At 40.0% G+C, this 19,098-nt stretch overlaps 2 protein-coding genes across 5 annotated transcripts; both read left to right on the top strand.

Annotated features, from left to right (window-relative positions):
• Positions 1-1,532: 1,532 nt before the first annotated feature.
• LOC139339503 (cAMP-dependent protein kinase inhibitor alpha-like) lies at positions 1,533-4,028 on the top strand. 3 transcript variants are annotated; one of them, XM_070975156.1, is made up of 3 exons: positions 1,533-1,842; positions 2,290-2,480; positions 3,136-4,028. In XM_070975156.1, the coding sequence occupies exons 2-3, from the start codon at positions 2,318-2,320 to the stop codon at positions 3,210-3,212; spliced, it is 240 nt and encodes a 79-aa protein (XP_070831257.1). In that variant the 5' UTR covers positions 1,533-1,842; positions 2,290-2,317; the 3' UTR covers positions 3,213-4,028. The 3 variants fall into 3 exon arrangements, with proteins under 3 accessions (XP_070831257.1, XP_070831259.1, XP_070831258.1); XM_070975158.1 differs by having other exon boundaries at positions 1,544-1,659; XM_070975157.1 differs by having other exon boundaries at positions 1,551-1,842; positions 2,287-2,480.
• Positions 4,029-5,449: 1,421 nt separating this feature from the next.
• On the top strand, positions 5,450-19,077 carry lyn (LYN proto-oncogene, Src family tyrosine kinase). Of its 2 annotated transcripts, none has more exons than XM_070973397.1 (13): positions 5,450-5,623; positions 8,511-8,587; positions 9,665-9,707; positions 10,428-10,533; positions 11,180-11,278; positions 11,552-11,655; positions 11,766-11,915; positions 12,190-12,342; positions 14,242-14,424; positions 14,709-14,785; positions 16,138-16,291; positions 16,870-17,001; positions 17,748-19,077. In XM_070973397.1, the coding sequence occupies exons 2-13, from the start codon at positions 8,516-8,518 to the stop codon at positions 17,948-17,950; spliced, it is 1,476 nt and encodes a 491-aa protein (XP_070829498.1). In that variant the 5' UTR covers positions 5,450-5,623; positions 8,511-8,515; the 3' UTR covers positions 17,951-19,077. The 2 variants fall into 2 exon arrangements, with proteins under 2 accessions (XP_070829498.1, XP_070829497.1); XM_070973396.1 differs by having other exon boundaries at positions 5,525-5,623; positions 8,511-8,647; positions 17,748-19,064.
• The last annotated feature ends 21 nt before the right edge of the window (positions 19,078-19,098 follow it).

Raw genomic sequence — 19,098 nt, 5'->3', positions numbered from 1 at the left:
CATACTTTTTATTCTTTTATGAATAGCGGCCAATTTGGAAGACATCAGTTTCACAGAGACGAGATGAGAGTGGATACAAAAAAAGCGAAGATTATAGAGAGTTAAAGCAAAGCAATGCAGACAGTCAGTGAATAAGTAAGCTGTGCCTCTGGATCCTGTCACCAGCACAGATCTGAAGGTGAGGTGGGAGTGCACAGCCTCTGAAGCTGGTGGGAGTGAGCTGATCTCAACTCTTTGCCGCTAATCAGATTCCTTTTTAAAACTTCTCGAGTGTGTCCTGCTGAAACCCTGCACCGCAAGCACAAAGAGGAGAAGATGTTTCCACAGCAACACGGCCTAAGATGCTCCTGTCACTCACTGTTTGAGCTGGACTAACGGGTGTTTAAGGGCCAACGCAGATAGCATTTTGTTTTTTCTTATATTGCACCTGTTGTTTTTGTATGCTTTGCTATTTTTCATTTATGAGAGGGAAACTTAAATCATCCTACCTTTGAGTTTGCAATACAGATGGTCCTGCAGGGAAAACCTCTCACATTCTTGTTTCATGTTAAATATACTTTCATAATCACAGTCACAAGATATTTGTTGACCAGCTCCGACAGTTGAATAATAATTGGACTTGTTTCTCTTATCTGAGTTGGTTTTGGTGATTGTTTGGCACACAGCATTTCTTCACATTGACAGCAGTGCCATCCTGTGGTATGAAAAGCATCTTACACAGTTATCTCTATTTCCTTGTTTCCAGTCTAATTTCAGCCCATCATAGGTGAGCAAATATCCTCCACACTAATGCTCTATGTGTCTGAGCACATCTCCTTTTATGCAATCATTCTATGTAGAATGGGTAATTACAGAGGTACATGGTCGATACTGAATTAAAGCATGGCCTCCAACCTCATCTGAAGGCAAACATCAAGAATATATGTTTTTAGTGTGGTTCCAGACTTCTTATTCATGTTCCCTGGATGATGAGCGAATTTAACCAAGAAACAGTGCATGTAAAGATGAACTAAGTCTATTCTCAATGTAAGCTGCATTTTAAATTGTTTACCCTGAACTGTATCACATGATACTATTGGCTGTATAGTTACGCGATTTAATGCTGCCTTCAAGTGCTGTGGGGAAATAGACTTCTAAGGTTAAAGTAATTGTTTGTATTAATGTACTTTACCACATTATTCAACTATATTTAATTAAATTTTATTCAATTTCGTCATTTTTTTTTAGATTTCTATTTATCTTTTAAATCTGTAATCTTTCCTCTATTTTCAGTTATTTTTTACTTGATTTTTAGACTCCATTATAAAGTACATTGTGCAACATGTTCTGAAATGTGCTAGGCATACATAAAAAAAAAAAAATTCTTGATGATTAAATAAATGTGGCCTTTGTGGATAGATAAACAGATATTTCTGTCGCGTCATTGAGATTCACGAAATGATCGCGAACGCAGCACGAGCCTTGGTGCTTCTCACAGCTCGTTCCTCGCATCCTTTTGTGTGTCTCGTCCAATCAGAGCTCAGATGCGCCTTGCTGGCTGCTCATTGGTGGTGAAGGAGGAAGATGCGACGGCCATGGAGGATAGACTGGGGACTTTTCAAACCATCCTAGAGATGTGACTGATATTCTTAACTGATTTTCGTGCGTTGGCTCGGCGCGGTATGTAGCGTTGGGCCTTCGGATTATTATCTTACGGACGCCGCTCGCTGTTTTTGTGTTTTGTTGTGTTTGTTTTGGTGGATCGTGTGATGTGATGTCGGGCCCGTCGCGTTGCTTTGTCGGTGAAGTCACTCCCTAGAAATGTAGCTTGGTGTTACAGCACTGGTCGAGCTATCACTGAAGGTAAGAAGATGCTGAAACGGGACTTCGACACAGTGCATTCCGTCGTTAGTTATTATTGGAATACTAATTGACTGAAATTCGCGGTTTTCTGTCCGACACTTGTGGGCCTCAGTGTGGGCGGGCTGCCTGGGTTAGCCCGAGACCCTTCAGGCTCCAAAGCTGTGAAAAGGAACAGCACAACTGTTCAGACCTGAGACATCAGAGTGATTCAGTGCTTCTGCTAGTGGGTTAAAGATGATTAGGATGAAAAATGCAAATTTAATAATTCACCTGTATTTGTAGAGTAGCATGTATCATAGTAAATATGCATTATATGACATGTATCATATCATAGGAACTTTTAAGCAACTTTATTGATAGATCACTGGTTTCCACAGTAGGCCTTCACGCTGTCTGTGGAACCTCTCCAGGTGTGTGTTCAGGTGTTTACGTCTTTTCTTCTTGCAGGTGTCACTGTGTGGACGATGCACGAGCGATGTCTGATGTTGAGGCCACCTACGCAGACTTCATCGCCTCCGGCAGGACGGGACGCAGGAACGCCATGCACGACATCCTGCAGAGTCCCACCGACCCTGAGGGACGGGAACTGCCCCTCACCCTGTCTCTGTCCCAGCTGCACATTAACGCAGGAGGGGGAGGTAAACTACTGCATCACACCACTTCAGGCAGCTCCACCTAAGCAGGCTGCAGAGAGAGGAATTTTTCCAAGACACTTACTACGCCATTGTGTGGCTATTTGCAAATAAAAGATCGACAGTACACTAACCTTTCTTTCCTGTTAACACTTGCTACAGTTTTTGCTCCAAAGTTACTGCTAAATCCAAAATTACATGTACAGTCACTTTAGTAGACTATCTAATCCTGGTCCCATTTTCTGGGACTCCCTAAGAGTTTGGTACTTCACCCAGATGGGTGTGGTTTTGCAGGAGGTAGCTGTGCACGCTTGTGGCGAGCTCCATGACTGTCTCAGCCTTTGAGTGAAGAAGGCAGAGTACAGTTGGTCTGTAATCTGGGAGATAATGAAAAGAAATCTCACTTTGATTTATCGTAGGCAACTTTAAGTGATAACTTGTTCACACGACTGTAAGAATGCTGAACTGGTTTGAGGGCAATCTCTTCAATATTTCTTGAGATATTTTGGCTGACTTTGAGCCATGCCACTAGCATGGATACAAGTTAAGGAAGATTGGGACCCAAGAAAAAGCCTAAGGCATGCAGAAACACTGATAAAAAAAAACTATTATCTATGCCCTGTAAATCTAAATTTTCCACCCCTTCCTCATTTGTCTGCAGATGGCGACGACACCGAGGACAGCCAGAGCTCCTCTTCCTCCTCAGCCCACAGGGATGCTGAGCAGAGGAACAGCTAACCTGCCACACACTCCTGCCAGTGGACAGAGAGATGCGACATGGATCCTGGCCGCCATTGTGATGAAGCTTCGATGTGGGCTGGTAGCCGGAGGGTAGCGTCAGCACTGTCGAAGTGCCTGTAAGCAGGGCACTGACCCCCCCAAATCCACTGTAGAGGCGCTGTGCTGTGCTGCGATGTGATCAACCAGTGCTCTCATGTCCCCATGGCTCTGCTGTGCACTAGAAATAACAGACTGTTGGCAGGGGTGTATTTCATAGTTGGAGTGAGCAGAGAGACACATTTGTAGCTCTTGTACAGCTGATTTTACTTTCAGTCGTAGTTACTAAAGACACAGGCCGGATGACTTGAATAAAAGAGAAAATAGAGATCCTGTGCAAGTTTTGTGGGCTAGTTGTGCAAGCAATTTGCAAGACCACTGAGACGTGCTGATGTAATGGGTCACAGTGGGAGTAGCATGTTTGTAGTGATGCTGATAGAGATTATATTGCCGGTTAATGGCTTGTGCTTCCTTTAAATTGGCAATAGTGTAGAGGGAATTGGACTGCTCAACTGTAGTAGAGCTGGAAAACACCATGAGCAAAACCTCCAGGGTTTGGTTACTTTATCTGTTGAAAGGTGTGTTCACTGATTCTGTTGCATTTGAAGGGCAAAATCCAGTCATATGCTGTACAGTGTGTGAAACTGGCCGTGCTGTTAAAACATGGCAGGCAGTAGAAGAACACTGATGGCGGTTTGACAGCGTTGACGCCAACGATAGTTCATAGTACATTTATGTGGATGACATATTTCAATAGCTCATGGTTAAAAAAATAAATGATGATGGTGTACTACCTTTTAAAATGTTTATACTTTTGTTTTTTTACTTTTCTAATGACGCTATTATAATCACAACCTTAAAGGAGTGGGTTGACATTTTAAGAAACATGCTTATTTGCTTTTTTCCAGTTAGATGAGAGGGTTGATACCACATCATCAGCATGTCTGCTGGAGTCAGCAGAAGGTTAGCTTTGGTTATCTGTTCATAGAGATTAATTATTGGGCTTTAGACATGCTGGTTGACAGATTTTGTTCATGTCTTTATGCTAAACTAAAATAAAGCTGTAAAGGTGTGTTATCAAAGGGTCTTTTGTTTCTCCCTGATCATGATCTTTGCCTACTATTTCTACCTATCTAACTAGTTAGCAAGCTAAGCTAACCAGCTACTTACCCCCGCTGCAAACATGAAAGTGGCATCATTTTTCTCATCTAACTCTCGGCAGTGAGTGAATAAGTGTGTTTCAAAATGCTGAACTGTTCCTGAAATGTAGATATGCAATACTCAGTGGAGCTTCCAGTAAGTGTAACATGTTTGTGTGAAAGTTTCTATCTCGAACATTGAGGCTGAGCTACCTGCCTTTTTTGTGAAATAATGGATACATCCCATAATCACTGTCTGCAAAGACCATCACGCATGCACTATACAAACTGTGTATTTTGTTGTTTTCTCCCCTGTATAATCTTAATGTAATACTGCAATTTGCTTGTATGTCATTCTTATTCATGCTAATAATAAGGAAAATATAGCTCTGTTTTCTTAATACTCATTCAATCAGGTGTTCAAGTTGTGAACTGCCACGTGACTGTATTGTGACTCACACATGCTTCAACAACACTGTGTAAACCCAGCTGTTCATAATTCAGCATGTACAAATACGGTAGGTGCATGATTCTGCTCAGTGTGTAGGTGTTGATCTGATCCGTCTATAACCATGTTTTCTACCCTATGTGTTGAAGCAAAATAAATAACTGATAACGTGGAAAGTTGCTTTTCTTGTCGTACTTCTGCCATCTGGCCAACAGGTGGCAGTGTGGGAGAATTTATCAAACGCACTGAAACACTGAAACTGTGTAAAATACTTTGTAACTGTGTAGTTTATGCTTAACACACAAAAAACCATCATTAAGAAATTCAAAATGAAGTACTTCATGAAAATGAATAAGGAAGTGTGTGCAGCTGCTTAAATGTTTGCAGAAACTGTCAGAAAGGGATTCTGTTTTTTCATGTTTTTATGCCATAAAACACATCTCTCTTTAACATTTACAAATGCACTGTTTCTGTATATAAAGGCCTAAAAGACCATCTGCTGCCTGTGCTTCAGTGTGTGTGTTGCTGATTATGCAAATAATCATTAGACAATTGTACCAGGAAGTTTCAGCAAGTCAGAAAAATCCCCCACTGGTTCTTTTAAGTTCCTCATTCTGATGGCTGAGTGTAACAGTCCATGTCAAGCGGCTGACCCATTTGCTAAGCCACATACCACCAGTCTGTCAGTCAATCTGATGAGAATCACAGAGAAGACATCTGAGGACTAAAAACCTTCTTCACAGTGGATGAATTGTTTGCTTGAGCAGGGATACACACTCAGAGAGGTAAGCACGAATGCGTGTGAATAACACTAGTCAGAGATGTGCATCAGGTCATTGTGTATATGTTCACACTCTCACACACTAACAGACAATAGAAGACTTGCGTAATTGTGTGCAATTGAGGCCAATTTGTGTTACAAATCTACAAAACTAGACTGGAGGGTTTAGGCTGAGCTATCATTTTAATGTATCCATTAATCCATTCCATCAATCCAGTTTAGTTACTTTAAGAGGCTTAAGAGTTACCTTAAATACAGTTTGCACAAAAAAATACTACAAATATTGTTGGATTTTTCCTGACAGTCACAGACTGTTTCATACTCACAATGGACGGTTTTGTGGAACTTTAAGTCCTGTATGGCTTGTCGTGGTTTAAAAAAAAAAAAAGTGTTTTGTAAGTTGTAATATGTGGCGATGCAGTATATGACATCATATTTGTCAATTAGTTGCATCAAATTCTGCAATGATTTAAATTTATGATGATTTAAAAAAAGTTCTTTCATTTCTTCACCACTCCAGTCATTGGCTCGGTCTTTTACTAAAGGAGGAAGTTTGTATGTTGGTTATAGCATAGCACATTGAGTGTGTGTGTGTGTGTGTGTGTGTGTGTGTGTGTGTGTGTGTGTGTGTGTGTGTGTGTGTGTGTGTGTGGACCCCTAATCTGTTCAAACCCTTATATTTCCAGCTGTTTGCCAACCGTCATGTTAAAAATATAACGGAGGCACTGAACCAATAAAACACATTAGCAGTAACAAACTGCCAGTTTTGGTTACAGCGTTTTTTTATTCATTAACTTTCTGTACTGTCATTTAGATTCATAAACATCTGTGAAGACATTTTAGACACTGAGCACCACACATGCCATTGGGTTGATGGTGCAATTTTTCTGAACTGTTGACCAATTTAATGCTTTCTGGATTAAATACATGTATCTAGATTTTAGCCATGCTAGCAGCGTGGCTCTGTATGTTGCTCAGTCCATCAATTTGGTCCAGACTGAACTTAACAGACATTCATGTTGCAAAGTTTTCACTTATCTTGAGATATATCTTAACATCTGCTGGATGGACTGACTCAAAATTATGTGCATAGTAAGTTGACATGAATGGTTGCCCAAATGAGGAAACTTTATGAATTTGGTGATACCCTGAACTTTATGCTAGTGTCACAATGAGGTTCACATTTGTGGTTCTTTGAGCTGAATTGCATTAACCTTAGAAATCCTAACTTTTCATCATCAGGTTAAAATTGCAGTTTGTCCAATGCTTTGGATTTAAAACCTGAAAAAAATAATGACATTTCTATCTCAGCTGTACTTGTTCAGTGCTGTAAAAGTTTGGTGCTAATTAGCAACTGTTAGCCTCCCTGTAAACAAAAGCATTATCTGGTAAATATCAGTGGGTTAGCTGATGAGCTGAGCTAGCTGTTAGCATGCTAGGATGATAATATATAATCATTACACCTGCTAACAGCTCCATGTTAGCATTGTAAGAGAGAATATGTTGCCATGCTAGCATTAGCATTGAGGTTAAGCTGCTGCTGTAGCCAAGCGCAGCCTCAGATAGACGCTAACATGGCTTAGGACTCTAGATTCTTTCTCCTTACCCTTGTTAATCACCCAATGTTAACAGCATATTCAGGTCAGCCCAGTCCAGTTGGTCAGAACTGACCTGGCTCTGGCTGCTTGCATATCTTTGAGGACTTACTCAAATATATTTTACATGTTCTTTGGGGACAAAAATACAACTGTGTGGTAGAAAAGGGTGAGCCATCAAAGCTAATCTAAATGATGCCAGTGTAGATTGTATGTGGTTGGTGGTTCCTTATTAGTGATTCCTCTTGACCTTTGACATGTGACCTTCTTAATTTTCTAAGTGGGCCAGACAACATTCTTGTATATCCATTGTCTCCGTTTATCATCTACTGTAGCTCTTCACTCTTGTCTCTGTTTGTGTTCAGTCATGGACTTCAGTTTCCTGTTTTAGAAAACAGGTGTTGATTTGGGACCAACATGTACTTCTGATGTTAGACTTAGTTTCACTGTAACAGTACAGTTTATCTTATCCAATCTTATGTTATCTTGGATCTTCATCTTGTTGCAAATTTCTCGCAAATTTGTGGAAGAGTACATCGCTACTACGTTTGAACAGAAACCAACATTACAGGATGCATCTTAATAATTAACTAATACAAGCACTTTATAATGCAATAAAATTAATTATCACGCACAGCTGGACTCAAGGCTCTTTACTGTACTGTTTACTGTCTGATAGATTCAAAGTTTGAATGACAGGAATGCTCCTCTCCATTAAACTCTATCAATGCCATCATAGAGTCATGCTGCTAGCGTGGCTAGAGAACAGATGGTACAAAACTCATAAATCATGCACTGTCATGGCTCCTGCAGATCACCACATCACAGGAAACATAACTTTCATATCATACTTATAATCAAGATAATCTAGGCCATGGTCTTTTTGGTCTTTCCTTCTATGAAATCGTTTGTTTCTTATGGATCAAAGTCATATTTCTGCCTGTCAGACCTCTGTGCCTGCAAACATTGGCTGTTGGCTTCATACTTCATTATCATGTGTGGCATTTGGATAAAGAGGTGACTATAGCCAATTTGATTTGCATTTTTCACTGTAGCAACACCTGCTGCTGCTTGTTAGTTTCTGTATATGTTCATTTCCTCCATGACTCTTTTTTAAACACAAAGTGATAAAAAAGTTAAGAGTGAAAATGTTGCTGTGTTATTTTTACGGCTAAGAGCTAGAAAGTCGCAGGTGCTTGGCTCCAAATATGTGAAGGGTTGTTTGTTTCACCAGCTGAGAAGAGTAAATGTGTAACCGTCCAGTTCACTCTTCCTGTTTCTCACTTCCTCATGCAGGCAGGATGGGCTGTATGAAGTCCACGCTGAGCGAAGGTCTGAGCGGAGTTGTGGAGGGGAAGATCAGCCAGCAGACTGTACGTACCGAGCAAACGCACTATGTCAGAGACCCCACCTCCAATACAAAAAACCACATAGTAAGTAGTCAGACTGTATATAGATTAGTTCTAAACAATGAGACACTGATTTCTTGTCTCTGAGATAGCTTATCTATAAGCTATCTCAGAGACAAGAAATCAGAAGAAATCCGCTCAAAGCTTTTAACCTTGTTAACATGGGGAGTCTTTTTTAGATGCTACAAGACAATCAGGAGTGAAATAAGCAGACATGGCTGAGTATTCCCATTTTGAAACTGCAGTGGACCAATGACAGTCTCAGAAATACAGATTCAGACAGTCAGGGTTTCATACATCAAATCCTGGCAACTTGTGGGGTGAGGCTTTCACATGATAATAGTCAAGCTGAAGGATCATGTTATGTGTTCCTGTTAGGTTTCTAACATTGTAGAGGGACACATAAAATAATTACCATACTGATACTTGAACCTTTACAAGTCACTCTTCTTCTGTGGAACTGCTCCCATATGTCTGCTGAGTTTGGGGTGTGGGTGCAAATAGAGGAAGGACTATTTACACATTCACTGGTCCACACGAACTAAATGAAGGCAAAGGTGCAGAGTTACATCTAAGTCATTTGAAGGCATGAAGGGGTTTTCTTTATGGAAACAACTTCTAAATGTGTCTTTTTGTATGTTATGAACAGTGTTGTGGTATTGATTATAGCTCAAAGTAAAAGTTAAAGAACATTGACAGCACAGATATCATGATTTTCTGTTTAGAAATGTGCCCTGGTGAATTAAAAATTGAACAAATAGAATGGTGAAGATGGAAATACCTATAATCAGTGCAAAATATTCAATTCTCAATTCTTTTTTTTTCCTTTTTTTCCTTTTTTTTTTTTACAATTTAGATACACGCTCTCCTATTCATTTGGAATAATAGTCACTCAAGTATTTCCTAATGAACAGAACTTCCCTGCCTGACACAGTGAAGCTGAGGAAATGAACGATATTGTGTTTGGTGTAGTTATTGATCTCTCTCTTATCGTATGACATTATCACTGTTTCTGATGCTGAGAACTCTTGGTCTTTACAGAATAGCTCATTGTTACCTGGTCAGGTGTTCCAAAAGCTGGAAGGTAAGTCTATGCCGCGTTCTGTCTTTCTTTCGGTTTGCTTAAAGTAGTCTTTGTCTTGACAGACTATGTTCAACATTTCCATAAACACATTACTCCAATACTCACTACAAGATACAAACTATTCTACTGTCATGCAAAACACTGTTCTATAATCCACTTTGGTACTTTACTACTGTAACTTTGAAAAAGCCATTTGATTTGACTAACACAGACTGCTAAAGCCCATCTGAGTGTTGTATTAAGATAGACTTTAACATATCTGAACCTATCTTTTGATGTTATTATTCATTCAGGTAACCTACGGCCTGTGCAACTGACTTACAACTGAATATTTATAATTTACCCAGCTGGTGGTTAGTGGTATTGTGGGTACACGCTGAGTGATACCGCTGCTATTCCAGATAGTCCAGATACAATTAATTAACTTGTAAAATGTTTGTGAGCCAACTCAAACATTAATAGAGCAACACGAGTCCTTGATGACCCCTGTAATACATTTACAGTCCCTCTGCGATATTCAGTTGAGGTTGCTCATGAGTGGTTCTGTCAGTCTGTCATCTTATGTGTTCACCACTTGCGGGTTTGTTCATTATTTCTTTAATCTTTACCTGATGTTTCTGTATGGCTGCTTACTGTCATATGACAGGATTAAATGAAGATGTGGCCCTGTTTCTGTTGTTGTACAGTATTTAACATGCCTTCTTCTGTTTCCTCTCGTAGAGCAAAAGGGGGTTGGTAAAATAATGGTCGGCCTTTATCCATATGAAGCTACGCATCCCGACGACTTAGGATTCAAGAAGGGGGAAAAGATGAAAATCTTAGAGGAGTGAGTGTCTGATAGTGATTGCAGACAGATTCAACTTCAGGAAATATTATTTGTTATTTATTTACTGCATCGTGTAAGCCACGAACCAAAGAACGCTGACATGAGCTATGAAATGGAGCGCTGTTTCAAATGCATGTCACGAGGAGACACGGTGACAACCAAAAAAATGACAGTCAAAATATTTTAGGCTTCATTTGTACTCACGAAATGATGTTTAAGACATGAGACAATGAGACATGAGACATTTCAATTTGATGTAGTGGTGCATCTATTAAAAGGCATTGTAAGCTTCATAGACATACATACATACACACATACATACACACACACACACACACACACACACACACACACACACACACACACACACATACATACATACACACATACATACACACACACACACATACATACATACATACATACATACATACATACATACATACATACATACATACATACATACATACATAGATAATTGGATATGTGATATTTTTCATGTGTAGAAAATTAGTTTCTTCTACTTTAAAGCCACTTAAGAAAGTCTCAGCCGCTTTAGGAGACCTAGTTTTTGAAGATACTCTACCTACACTGGCAATCAAAGAAAAACAGTAATTTAGCTAAAATCAATTGATATTTCCTGCAGACATGGGGAGTGGTGGAAGGCAAAATCATTGACAACCAACAAAGAAGGATTCATCCCATCCAATTATGTCGGCCAAGCTGACACCATGGAAACAGAAGAGTGAGTAGCTGCATCTCAATAAATGACTTCAGGGTGTTCTCAATAACCTGCTTTTGATATGACAGATATATTGTTTAATGCAGACAATTTACATTACAATGTATATAGAACAAAAATAATTGATTACAGTTAAATGATTAAGTTCCCATATTTAATCTACTGCTTACAAAGAAGGACTATTAAGCTTCTTTGCTAAGAGGGGCCATTTGTAGAAATGAGTGGTAAGTCAATATGTCCGTTTTGTATATTCAGTGCATTTCCTGTTCACTGCAGGTGGTTTTTCAAGGACATCACGAGAAAGGATGCAGAGAGGCAGCTGCTGGCGCCAGCAAACAAACCAGGATATTATCTTATCCGGGAAAGTGAAACTTCGAAAGGTACGAAAATCACAACGGCCCTGAGAGACTGAAACGCATTCACAAACATGCCTCATTCCAATATATGAGAGGCGCTGGTCCCTCTTTTTTATTTCATGATTTTTCCACAGGAAGCTACTCATTGTCCATCAGAGACATGGACGCTCAGGGGGCAGATTCGGTCAAGCACTATAAGATCAGAATGATGGATAATGGCGGCTACTACATCTCTCCTAAAATCTCCTTTTCTGACATCAGCAGCATGATCAAACACTACCATAGTGAGTACGACTCTGGACTGAATGAATGGTGTTTACTATCCTTAATTCTAAAATAAAAAGTCCCCCTACCATCTAATATGTTTGCTATCAGTTGCTTATGTTGTGAGTAGATTTCATACCTAATGTTTGATTCACTCTCAGCGTTTAAACATTACTTGAAAATGTATGCAATTGAACATTACAGCAAGCATTGTAGCACACAGTTCTCAGTGTGTGTGTGTGTGTGTGTGTGTGTGTGTGTGTGTGTGTGTGTGTGTGTGTGTGTACCTTCCAGACAAGGCGGATGGCCTGTGCCGTAAACTGGACCGTCCATGTGTGAAACCCAAAGCTCAGAAGCCGTGGGATAAAGATGCCTGGGAGATTTCCAAAGACTCCATTAAGATGGTGAAGAAGCTCGGAGCTGGGCAGTTTGGGGAAGTCTGGATGGGTGAGTGACGAGAAATCTTCAGACTTGATCTAATCAGTAAGGTAATCAGTAAGTAGACTGGGAACAGCTTCTCATCATGGTTGGTCTCAGTTAGGGCACATGACCTAAGGCATGAATTCATGAATGATAGCACCTTTAAATATTCTGCAAATGGCACCTTGACTGCGGTGGTAGAGCGAAGAGGTTCATATTCACTGCAAATTCAGCGCTGCAGAAGTGTACAGTACAAGGAAGTTCCATTTCCCCCTAATTAAAACAAAAATGACTTCCCTCTTTTGTTAGCCATTAGTTGTATTGCATATTTTTGGTCAGAGCTGACTGCTTCTCAGAAAAAATGCTCACGTTTCACTGCGTGCATCTGTGCTGAAGAGCAACCTGGAAAGATCACATTCATGTGTGCATCAGTGCTGTCAGTTTTATCATCCATGTAGGGAATGTTTGAGTCTGAAGGGCGATTTGCATCAGACATTTGGGAGTGGTGATGGCACACGCACACACAATGACATAGAGGTGTTAAGTGAAAGTCAGTTTTGTTGTTGTGTCAAGGATTTAAGACTTTGCCTGGTGTGATAGTTGTATCACCTAAAAAAAACACTTGCTATGATTGCCCATGAAGCACAACTTCTGCTGGGAAAAGTGTTTTGATATTTGTGTTACTTCTGTGATGGTAGTAATGATGAGAAAGATGAGGTTTCATTCTGAAAACTACAGTGATTTCAGCTTTATTCGTGATAATGGCATTGCATGAAATACACTGAAAAACTGCTGAATACGCTAAATAGTGAAATGAAGCAATATGTACTGCTGACCCCGCCTTGGCAGATATTCCATTCTGAAATTGTCTGACTTGAATAGTTTTTGAAAACATAGTATATGTGTACATCCAGCGGTTTATTACTGTGTGTCTTTGTTTCCTGAACTGTTGCCAAAGCCTTCGCATCACCGTGCGCTATTTTGTCATCCTTTTCCAGCTGCTGCTCAGGTTTATTGTATTGGCAGCATTTTAGCATTTTTCACTTCATTTGAACACTAAAGACCCAGTACACCTACAGTCTGACAGCTGCTTGTGTTGCCTGATTACATGTTATTTTAGGACTCTGTGGGCGAGCACAAACTGGACTTGATTGACATGTCTGACCCTCTGATAAGGTTTTTTCAGAGTATGACTCAGTGTGTAACAACGGTTGTATGATGTCATCTGTGGATCTAAAGGGAGCTTTCATTCTGATTCAGAGCAGGCTTTAAGGCTTTGAACAGAAAGCCATGTGTTATAAACTCAGGTTGTGGTGTTTTGTGGGCATTTATCAGACAGGAAGGGTCTAACGAAAGATGTACTGAAAGTACTCACAGCAGATGATACGATGATAAGGAGTTGCGCTATGGGACATGTAGAATCCAGTGCTTTTGGAGCTTGACCCGTGGGGGCTAAAAGTCCGGATGTCTCAACATCAGTTATTTTAAATGTAACACACAAACACACACACAAACATGATTCATTTTGAAACGGTTTAGTCCGTGTTAGTGTCATGCATCCTCAGCTGCCACTGGACCATAAACAGCAGTTATAGTGTTACTTCCCCTCATTTGCATTTTCTTCCAATTTCCATGGAAAATGGAATAATAATGGGTATGCACACAGCAATCTTGCATCTGAAAACAGTCCACTGACTGCAAATGTTATTTGGTTTTACACATTAGAGTTAAAAGAATCATTCTTGAAAAAGAAGAATAATGTCCTTTGTCAGAATCATACAGAGTTTGGAATTGTCCAGCAGTCAGACTGGGACTGAAACCCAGCAGCGTGTCAAACAGATGATTTCATACTTTCATGGACTGTATTAAAATTCTCCATTTCCCCAAATCTCTCTATCCCTCTTTCTTCACTTTTTGTGTGATCAGCTTACTACAACAACACAACCAAAGTGGCAGTGAAAACGCTAAAGCCAGGCACCATGACGGTGGAAGCCTTCTTGGATGAAGCCAACGTCATGAAGACGCTGCAGCACGACAGGCTGGTGCGCCTCTATGCTGTTGTCACCAAGACGGAACCCATCTATATCATCACTGAATTTATGGCAAACGGTTAGCGAGCTCTGTTTTAAACGCATGCAGTTTCAGGATCAGCATCCAGTAATAGGAAGTGCAGATGTCAGCAGCTTAACGTTGTGACACACTGCATTCATGTGGCCACACGTTGACCGTCTGACTTGTTTCACAAAGGAGAGTTAGCTGGTCAGCTCAATTAAATGAGAAACGTCTCCTGAAAATGTGAATGTAATGGAAAGGTTTTGGAGGTTAAAATGATAGCTAACATGGACACACACAAAAAAGATACTGACATTGTTTCCTGTCTTTCATATCTTCAGGGAGCCTGCTAGACTTCTTAAAGAGCGATGCAGGGTGCAGACTACAACTACCCAAGCTCATCGATTTCTCAGCTCAGGTGATTGCCACACTGGTCGCAATAAGCTGCTTTTTCTCACAGACCGCTATCCTTCACAGTTGTGAAACAGACATATCATCAGTGTTTCCATTACTGAACCGAAAGGAGGAACGGTAACCAAATGTACAAAACTGAAACTTCACTTTTGAATCCCCACTCCTGTGTTGATATTTAGCAGCAGCACATTGGCAAGGTTGGTGGTTCCACACTGTGTTGGATCAATGCGTCTATCGAAGCCGCGAGAGTAGTTCAAACTATAATAAGTAACAAAAGCAGGTTAACCTACTGCAAAACAGGTCAAAGAGGGTAGAATTAATTGATTAATGACTTTTACTGTGTTGATGCTTTTGACTGACAGCTTTAAAAAAAAAAATTGGCTTTATTTTATGGAAATAAATAGACTAACTTCACCTGATACACTTCAAAGATTTAGTTCCAATTGATAACTTGGGTGACCTCAAGAGACTTTAGTCTGTGCACAGCTGGTCAGCTGAACAACAATTTATCTCCAAACAAGTAAATATAACAGATAGCATTTCCAGTAATAGATTTACTCAATGGACCTGTTCTTTCAAGAAAATGGCGGATTTTTCTATAATTAATATCAAATTGTGTAATTCTTTCCAGGTCTTACAACATTATGAGGAAGTTGTCAGGAAATTACAGACCTATAAAATAAAGCATTACAGTGATCTGTGCACATGAAACTAAAGGTTGAATGAGGTTGAATCGAGTTATATTGTAAAGCACAACTAGGCTAACAGACTGAAACACATGTTTGTTTGAAGTGTTTGTAGTTAGCGTTAGTATGTTGTGTCGGTAGTAGAGCTGTAATTAATCAACATTTACAGTAATTACTATTATTTGAAATTAATGATCCATCATCTGGTCAATAAGATTTCAAAAGTAATGCCAAATCTAACTGTAATGTCTTATTTCACTTGTTATTCCAAGCAGTTAAAACCCAACACAGTCAGCTCACAGTGATATTAAAGAGGGAAAATCAAGCGTATCAGCATGTGAGGTGCTGTGACCAGCAATCAACAACGAAATGTTTCAGCAATAGTCTGAGTTCAGTCCATGTTGGGTCTGGATTTTCAGCTGTCTGTGTCTCAGTCAGTATAAAACACCAGTTATCCCACCAGTGACTCAGTCTTGTTTGTTTGAATAGTTACAGTACATGAATGTTACACACTGGAGTGTCATGATGTTTGAGGCATTATGTACTGTGATTTCATTTTTCTTTAGCAGTTTTGTACCAGATCTACTAGGTTTTTTTGTATTCCTGCTCATCTGTTTGAATGAAATTCAGCATGATGGTGATCACACGGTGCCATTCTTTCTTGTTGCAGATAGCAGAGGGCATGGCGTACATAGAGAAGAAGAATTATATCCACAGAGACCTGAGAGCAGCTAATGTCCTGGTGTCAGAGAGTCTGCTCTGTAAAATAGCTGATTTTGGACTGGCAAGAGTCATAGAGGATGACGAATACTCTGCCAGAGAGGGTAAAAATTTGTGCGTGTGTGTTTGCATGTTCAGGAATATGTGTGTCTCCATTTTTGCCTTGTGTAAGAGGTTTTTTTCCCATCCAAAATGAGCTGACTCCCTGACTACTTACAACACGTTCAGATAAAAACTCCCCTTTGGGAGGGAGAAGCAGAACTGACAATTTATTGGGCAAGACTTTTGTATAATGTGACAAACCAGACTTTTGGTTTCACTTACCAGCGGCTCCACATTTTCACAACTCATCTACACCCATACCACAATGACCAACACCTCTGATGGCCTCGAACCACACACAAGATCTGTTTCCTCTCATACTTTCATCAGTCGAAGACACACAAAGCAGTCTGGCATAGTATTGTACAGAGACACAATGAATGTATCGCTGTCTCATAAGATGAAACCTGATTGATCACTGATCTGGAACCAGGAGACACTGAAACTAAGAAATTTAAATAGCCTGTATATGTGTATATAACTGTGTGTGTGTGTGTGTGTGTGTGTGTGTGTGTGTGTGTGTGTGTGTGTGTGTGTGTGTGTGTGTGTGTGAATATATGTGGGCATGTGTCCTCCACAGGGGCCAAATTCCCCATAAAGTGGACCGCTCCAGAGGCCATTAACTACGGGTCTTTCACCATCAAGTCAGACATGTGGTCCTTTGGAGTTCTGCTCTATGAAATTATAACCTACGGAAAAATCCCTTACCCAGGTAGACATTCAGTCGACTGTATGCTACAGTGTGTCATTATTCTGAACATAATAAACTAGTGTGTGTGGACCTTCTCATAACACAATCATCTATTCATTCATGCTTCTGTTGTGTATGACTGATTTGTAAGTGGGGTAAAGAACTCTGCCTTAGTATTAGCAGTAGTGGTTGCAACATTTTATCAGCTGAAATAATAAAAGTCTTGCTTAGATTTGGATACAGGGGCCCTCCTCTGATCATGGCCTCTGGATTGGATTGGACGGTCTCCATCATGTCATTTGATCTTGTACTTTAGCAGCAGATAATCCCAAACAAGGAAACAGGTGATCAAATGACCTCGAAGCAGCTGCCCCACATAAACCTGGGACTTTAGGGGCACTTCAGAGGCAATTATCAGCTTTGCTTTGCTGGAAATCAAGCCTCCTTTCATGCAGTTAAAATGAAATATAGCATTGAGCTTTGTGTTGTGATGTTGTGAAGCATTGCACTGCCCTCTACTGGTGATATTTTTTTCTGAACTGCATGGAAAATGTTTCAGTTTGTTTGCCAGTTATTAACTATTACTCCTATAATTACCATAATAACATACAACTTGTTCTCACTCTACTGCTGCCACCATCACTGCTACAGCCGCCAACATTAATTAATCACGGCTGCTACAGTGTGCATGCTCTCTTTCATGTCAGCTTCAGTCTGTATGTGCCTTGCTGGTATTCACACCTCTGTGTTGCCTGTGTTGTCTTCAGGTATGACCAAAGGAGAGGTGATGTCCTCTGTGCAGCGCGGCTACCGGATGCCTCAACCCGACAACTGTCCTGCGGAGCTCTACGAGATCATGATGTCCTGCTGGAAGAACAAGCCTGAAGACAGGCCCACCTTTGATTACATGCAGAGTGTCCTGGATGACTTCTACACCGCCACAGAGGCACAATACCAGCAACAACCATAGAGACAGACACTTCTGATCAATACAGACATTTCACATTCACTCCAGATTATATTTGGAGCCACTGTAGTGGTTTCTTTTAATTTTTGTCATTTTTGTGTATATGACACATTTGCAGACTGTACTTCTTTGATATTTGCTTTTGTGAACTTACAGTATGCAGGTTCCAGAGTATACTATATTGTGGCATCTGTGTGTACAAATTATATATTTAGTACAGTTTAAACTCACCAATAAGCATTTTCTGGGGTGGAGAGGTGATGGATTTTGCACAAAATTAGAAACAGATGAACTTTAATTTACTTTATTCTGTTTTTACGGTTTGACACTAGAGTCTTGTGCCTAGGCATTTAAATTTTTGGACCTAATACGATGTTCCTTAAATTCAAATCATGTTTGCCTACAGAAGAACAAACAAGCAACAGACATTAGGCAAAGAGTTTGAAAAGCTGGGGCAGAATACAGGACGGTAAGTGTATTGATTCTGTACAAACAACTGCCTCATAGAGACTGGGTCTGTGTAAATAATATGGCAAATACTGATACTGCTCCGTTGACTTCAAAATGACACAGTATCACTTCATCATTAGCAACTATTCACAAAACTTAAAGTCCATCTGCTGGGCTGTAATTAGTGGTGGCCTTTTTCAAGTAGAAAATCTCAACCGACTGCTCCTTGTATCAAAGCAGCACTCTATACTGTGATGTTGTGTGATAACATTTCCGTTTGAGTTAATAGCTAAGTCCATTTTGCATTTCGTGACTACTTATAAGATGTTCTGTTTGCTTGCTGTTTTATTGACCAGTGAAGGGTCAACCAGCTTTAAGTCCACTTCATATTGAAGTGCTGTAGCTCATGTTTGTTTGTGGAACCTATTGTCTTTATAATTTCATCATTTCAATATGGTATTGTAAAATCAATGTGTAAACTGGAATTATGAAGTTGAGCTTGACACTGGATGGGCTCATGTTATACTTGAGTGAAAATAACTTCATTTTATAGTTGAACTGTTTGTTTGTCATTTAATGCTCATTTGAGTTGTATACCTGACGTTATTTGAAATGAAAATGTGTACATCTTGTATGGACTAAAATGTATGGAGTGTGCAGTAAATCTAATACTGTGTTGGATTTCTTTGCCCATTTAGCTC

This window comes from Chaetodon trifascialis, chromosome 11 (assembly GCF_039877785.1).
Source record: "Chaetodon trifascialis isolate fChaTrf1 chromosome 11, fChaTrf1.hap1, whole genome shotgun sequence".
Taxonomy (NCBI): domain Eukaryota; kingdom Metazoa; phylum Chordata; class Actinopteri; order Chaetodontiformes; family Chaetodontidae; genus Chaetodon; species Chaetodon trifascialis.
The sequence above is the reverse complement of the archived record's forward strand: the minus strand, read 5'-3'. Positions and strand labels throughout refer to the sequence as shown.

Excerpts from the sequence above, each read along its gene's own strand:
- LOC139339503 (XM_070975156.1), top strand. The coding sequence starts at position 2,318 with ATGTCTGATGTTGAGGCCACCTACGCAGACTTCATCGCCTCCGGCAGG. Across the intron at positions 2,481-3,135 it reads CATTAACGCAGGAGGGGGAG|ATGGCGACGACACCGAGGAC; the intron begins GTAAACTACTGC and ends ATTTGTCTGCAG.
- lyn (XM_070973396.1), top strand. The coding sequence starts at position 8,516 with ATGGGCTGTATGAAGTCCACGCTGAGCGAAGGTCTGAGCGGAGTTGTG. Across the intron at positions 9,708-10,427 it reads GGTGTTCCAAAAGCTGGAAG|AGCAAAAGGGGGTTGGTAAA; the intron begins GTAAGTCTATGC and ends TTCCTCTCGTAG. Across the intron at positions 17,002-17,747 it reads CGGAAAAATCCCTTACCCAG|GTATGACCAAAGGAGAGGTG; the intron begins GTAGACATTCAG and ends TGTTGTCTTCAG.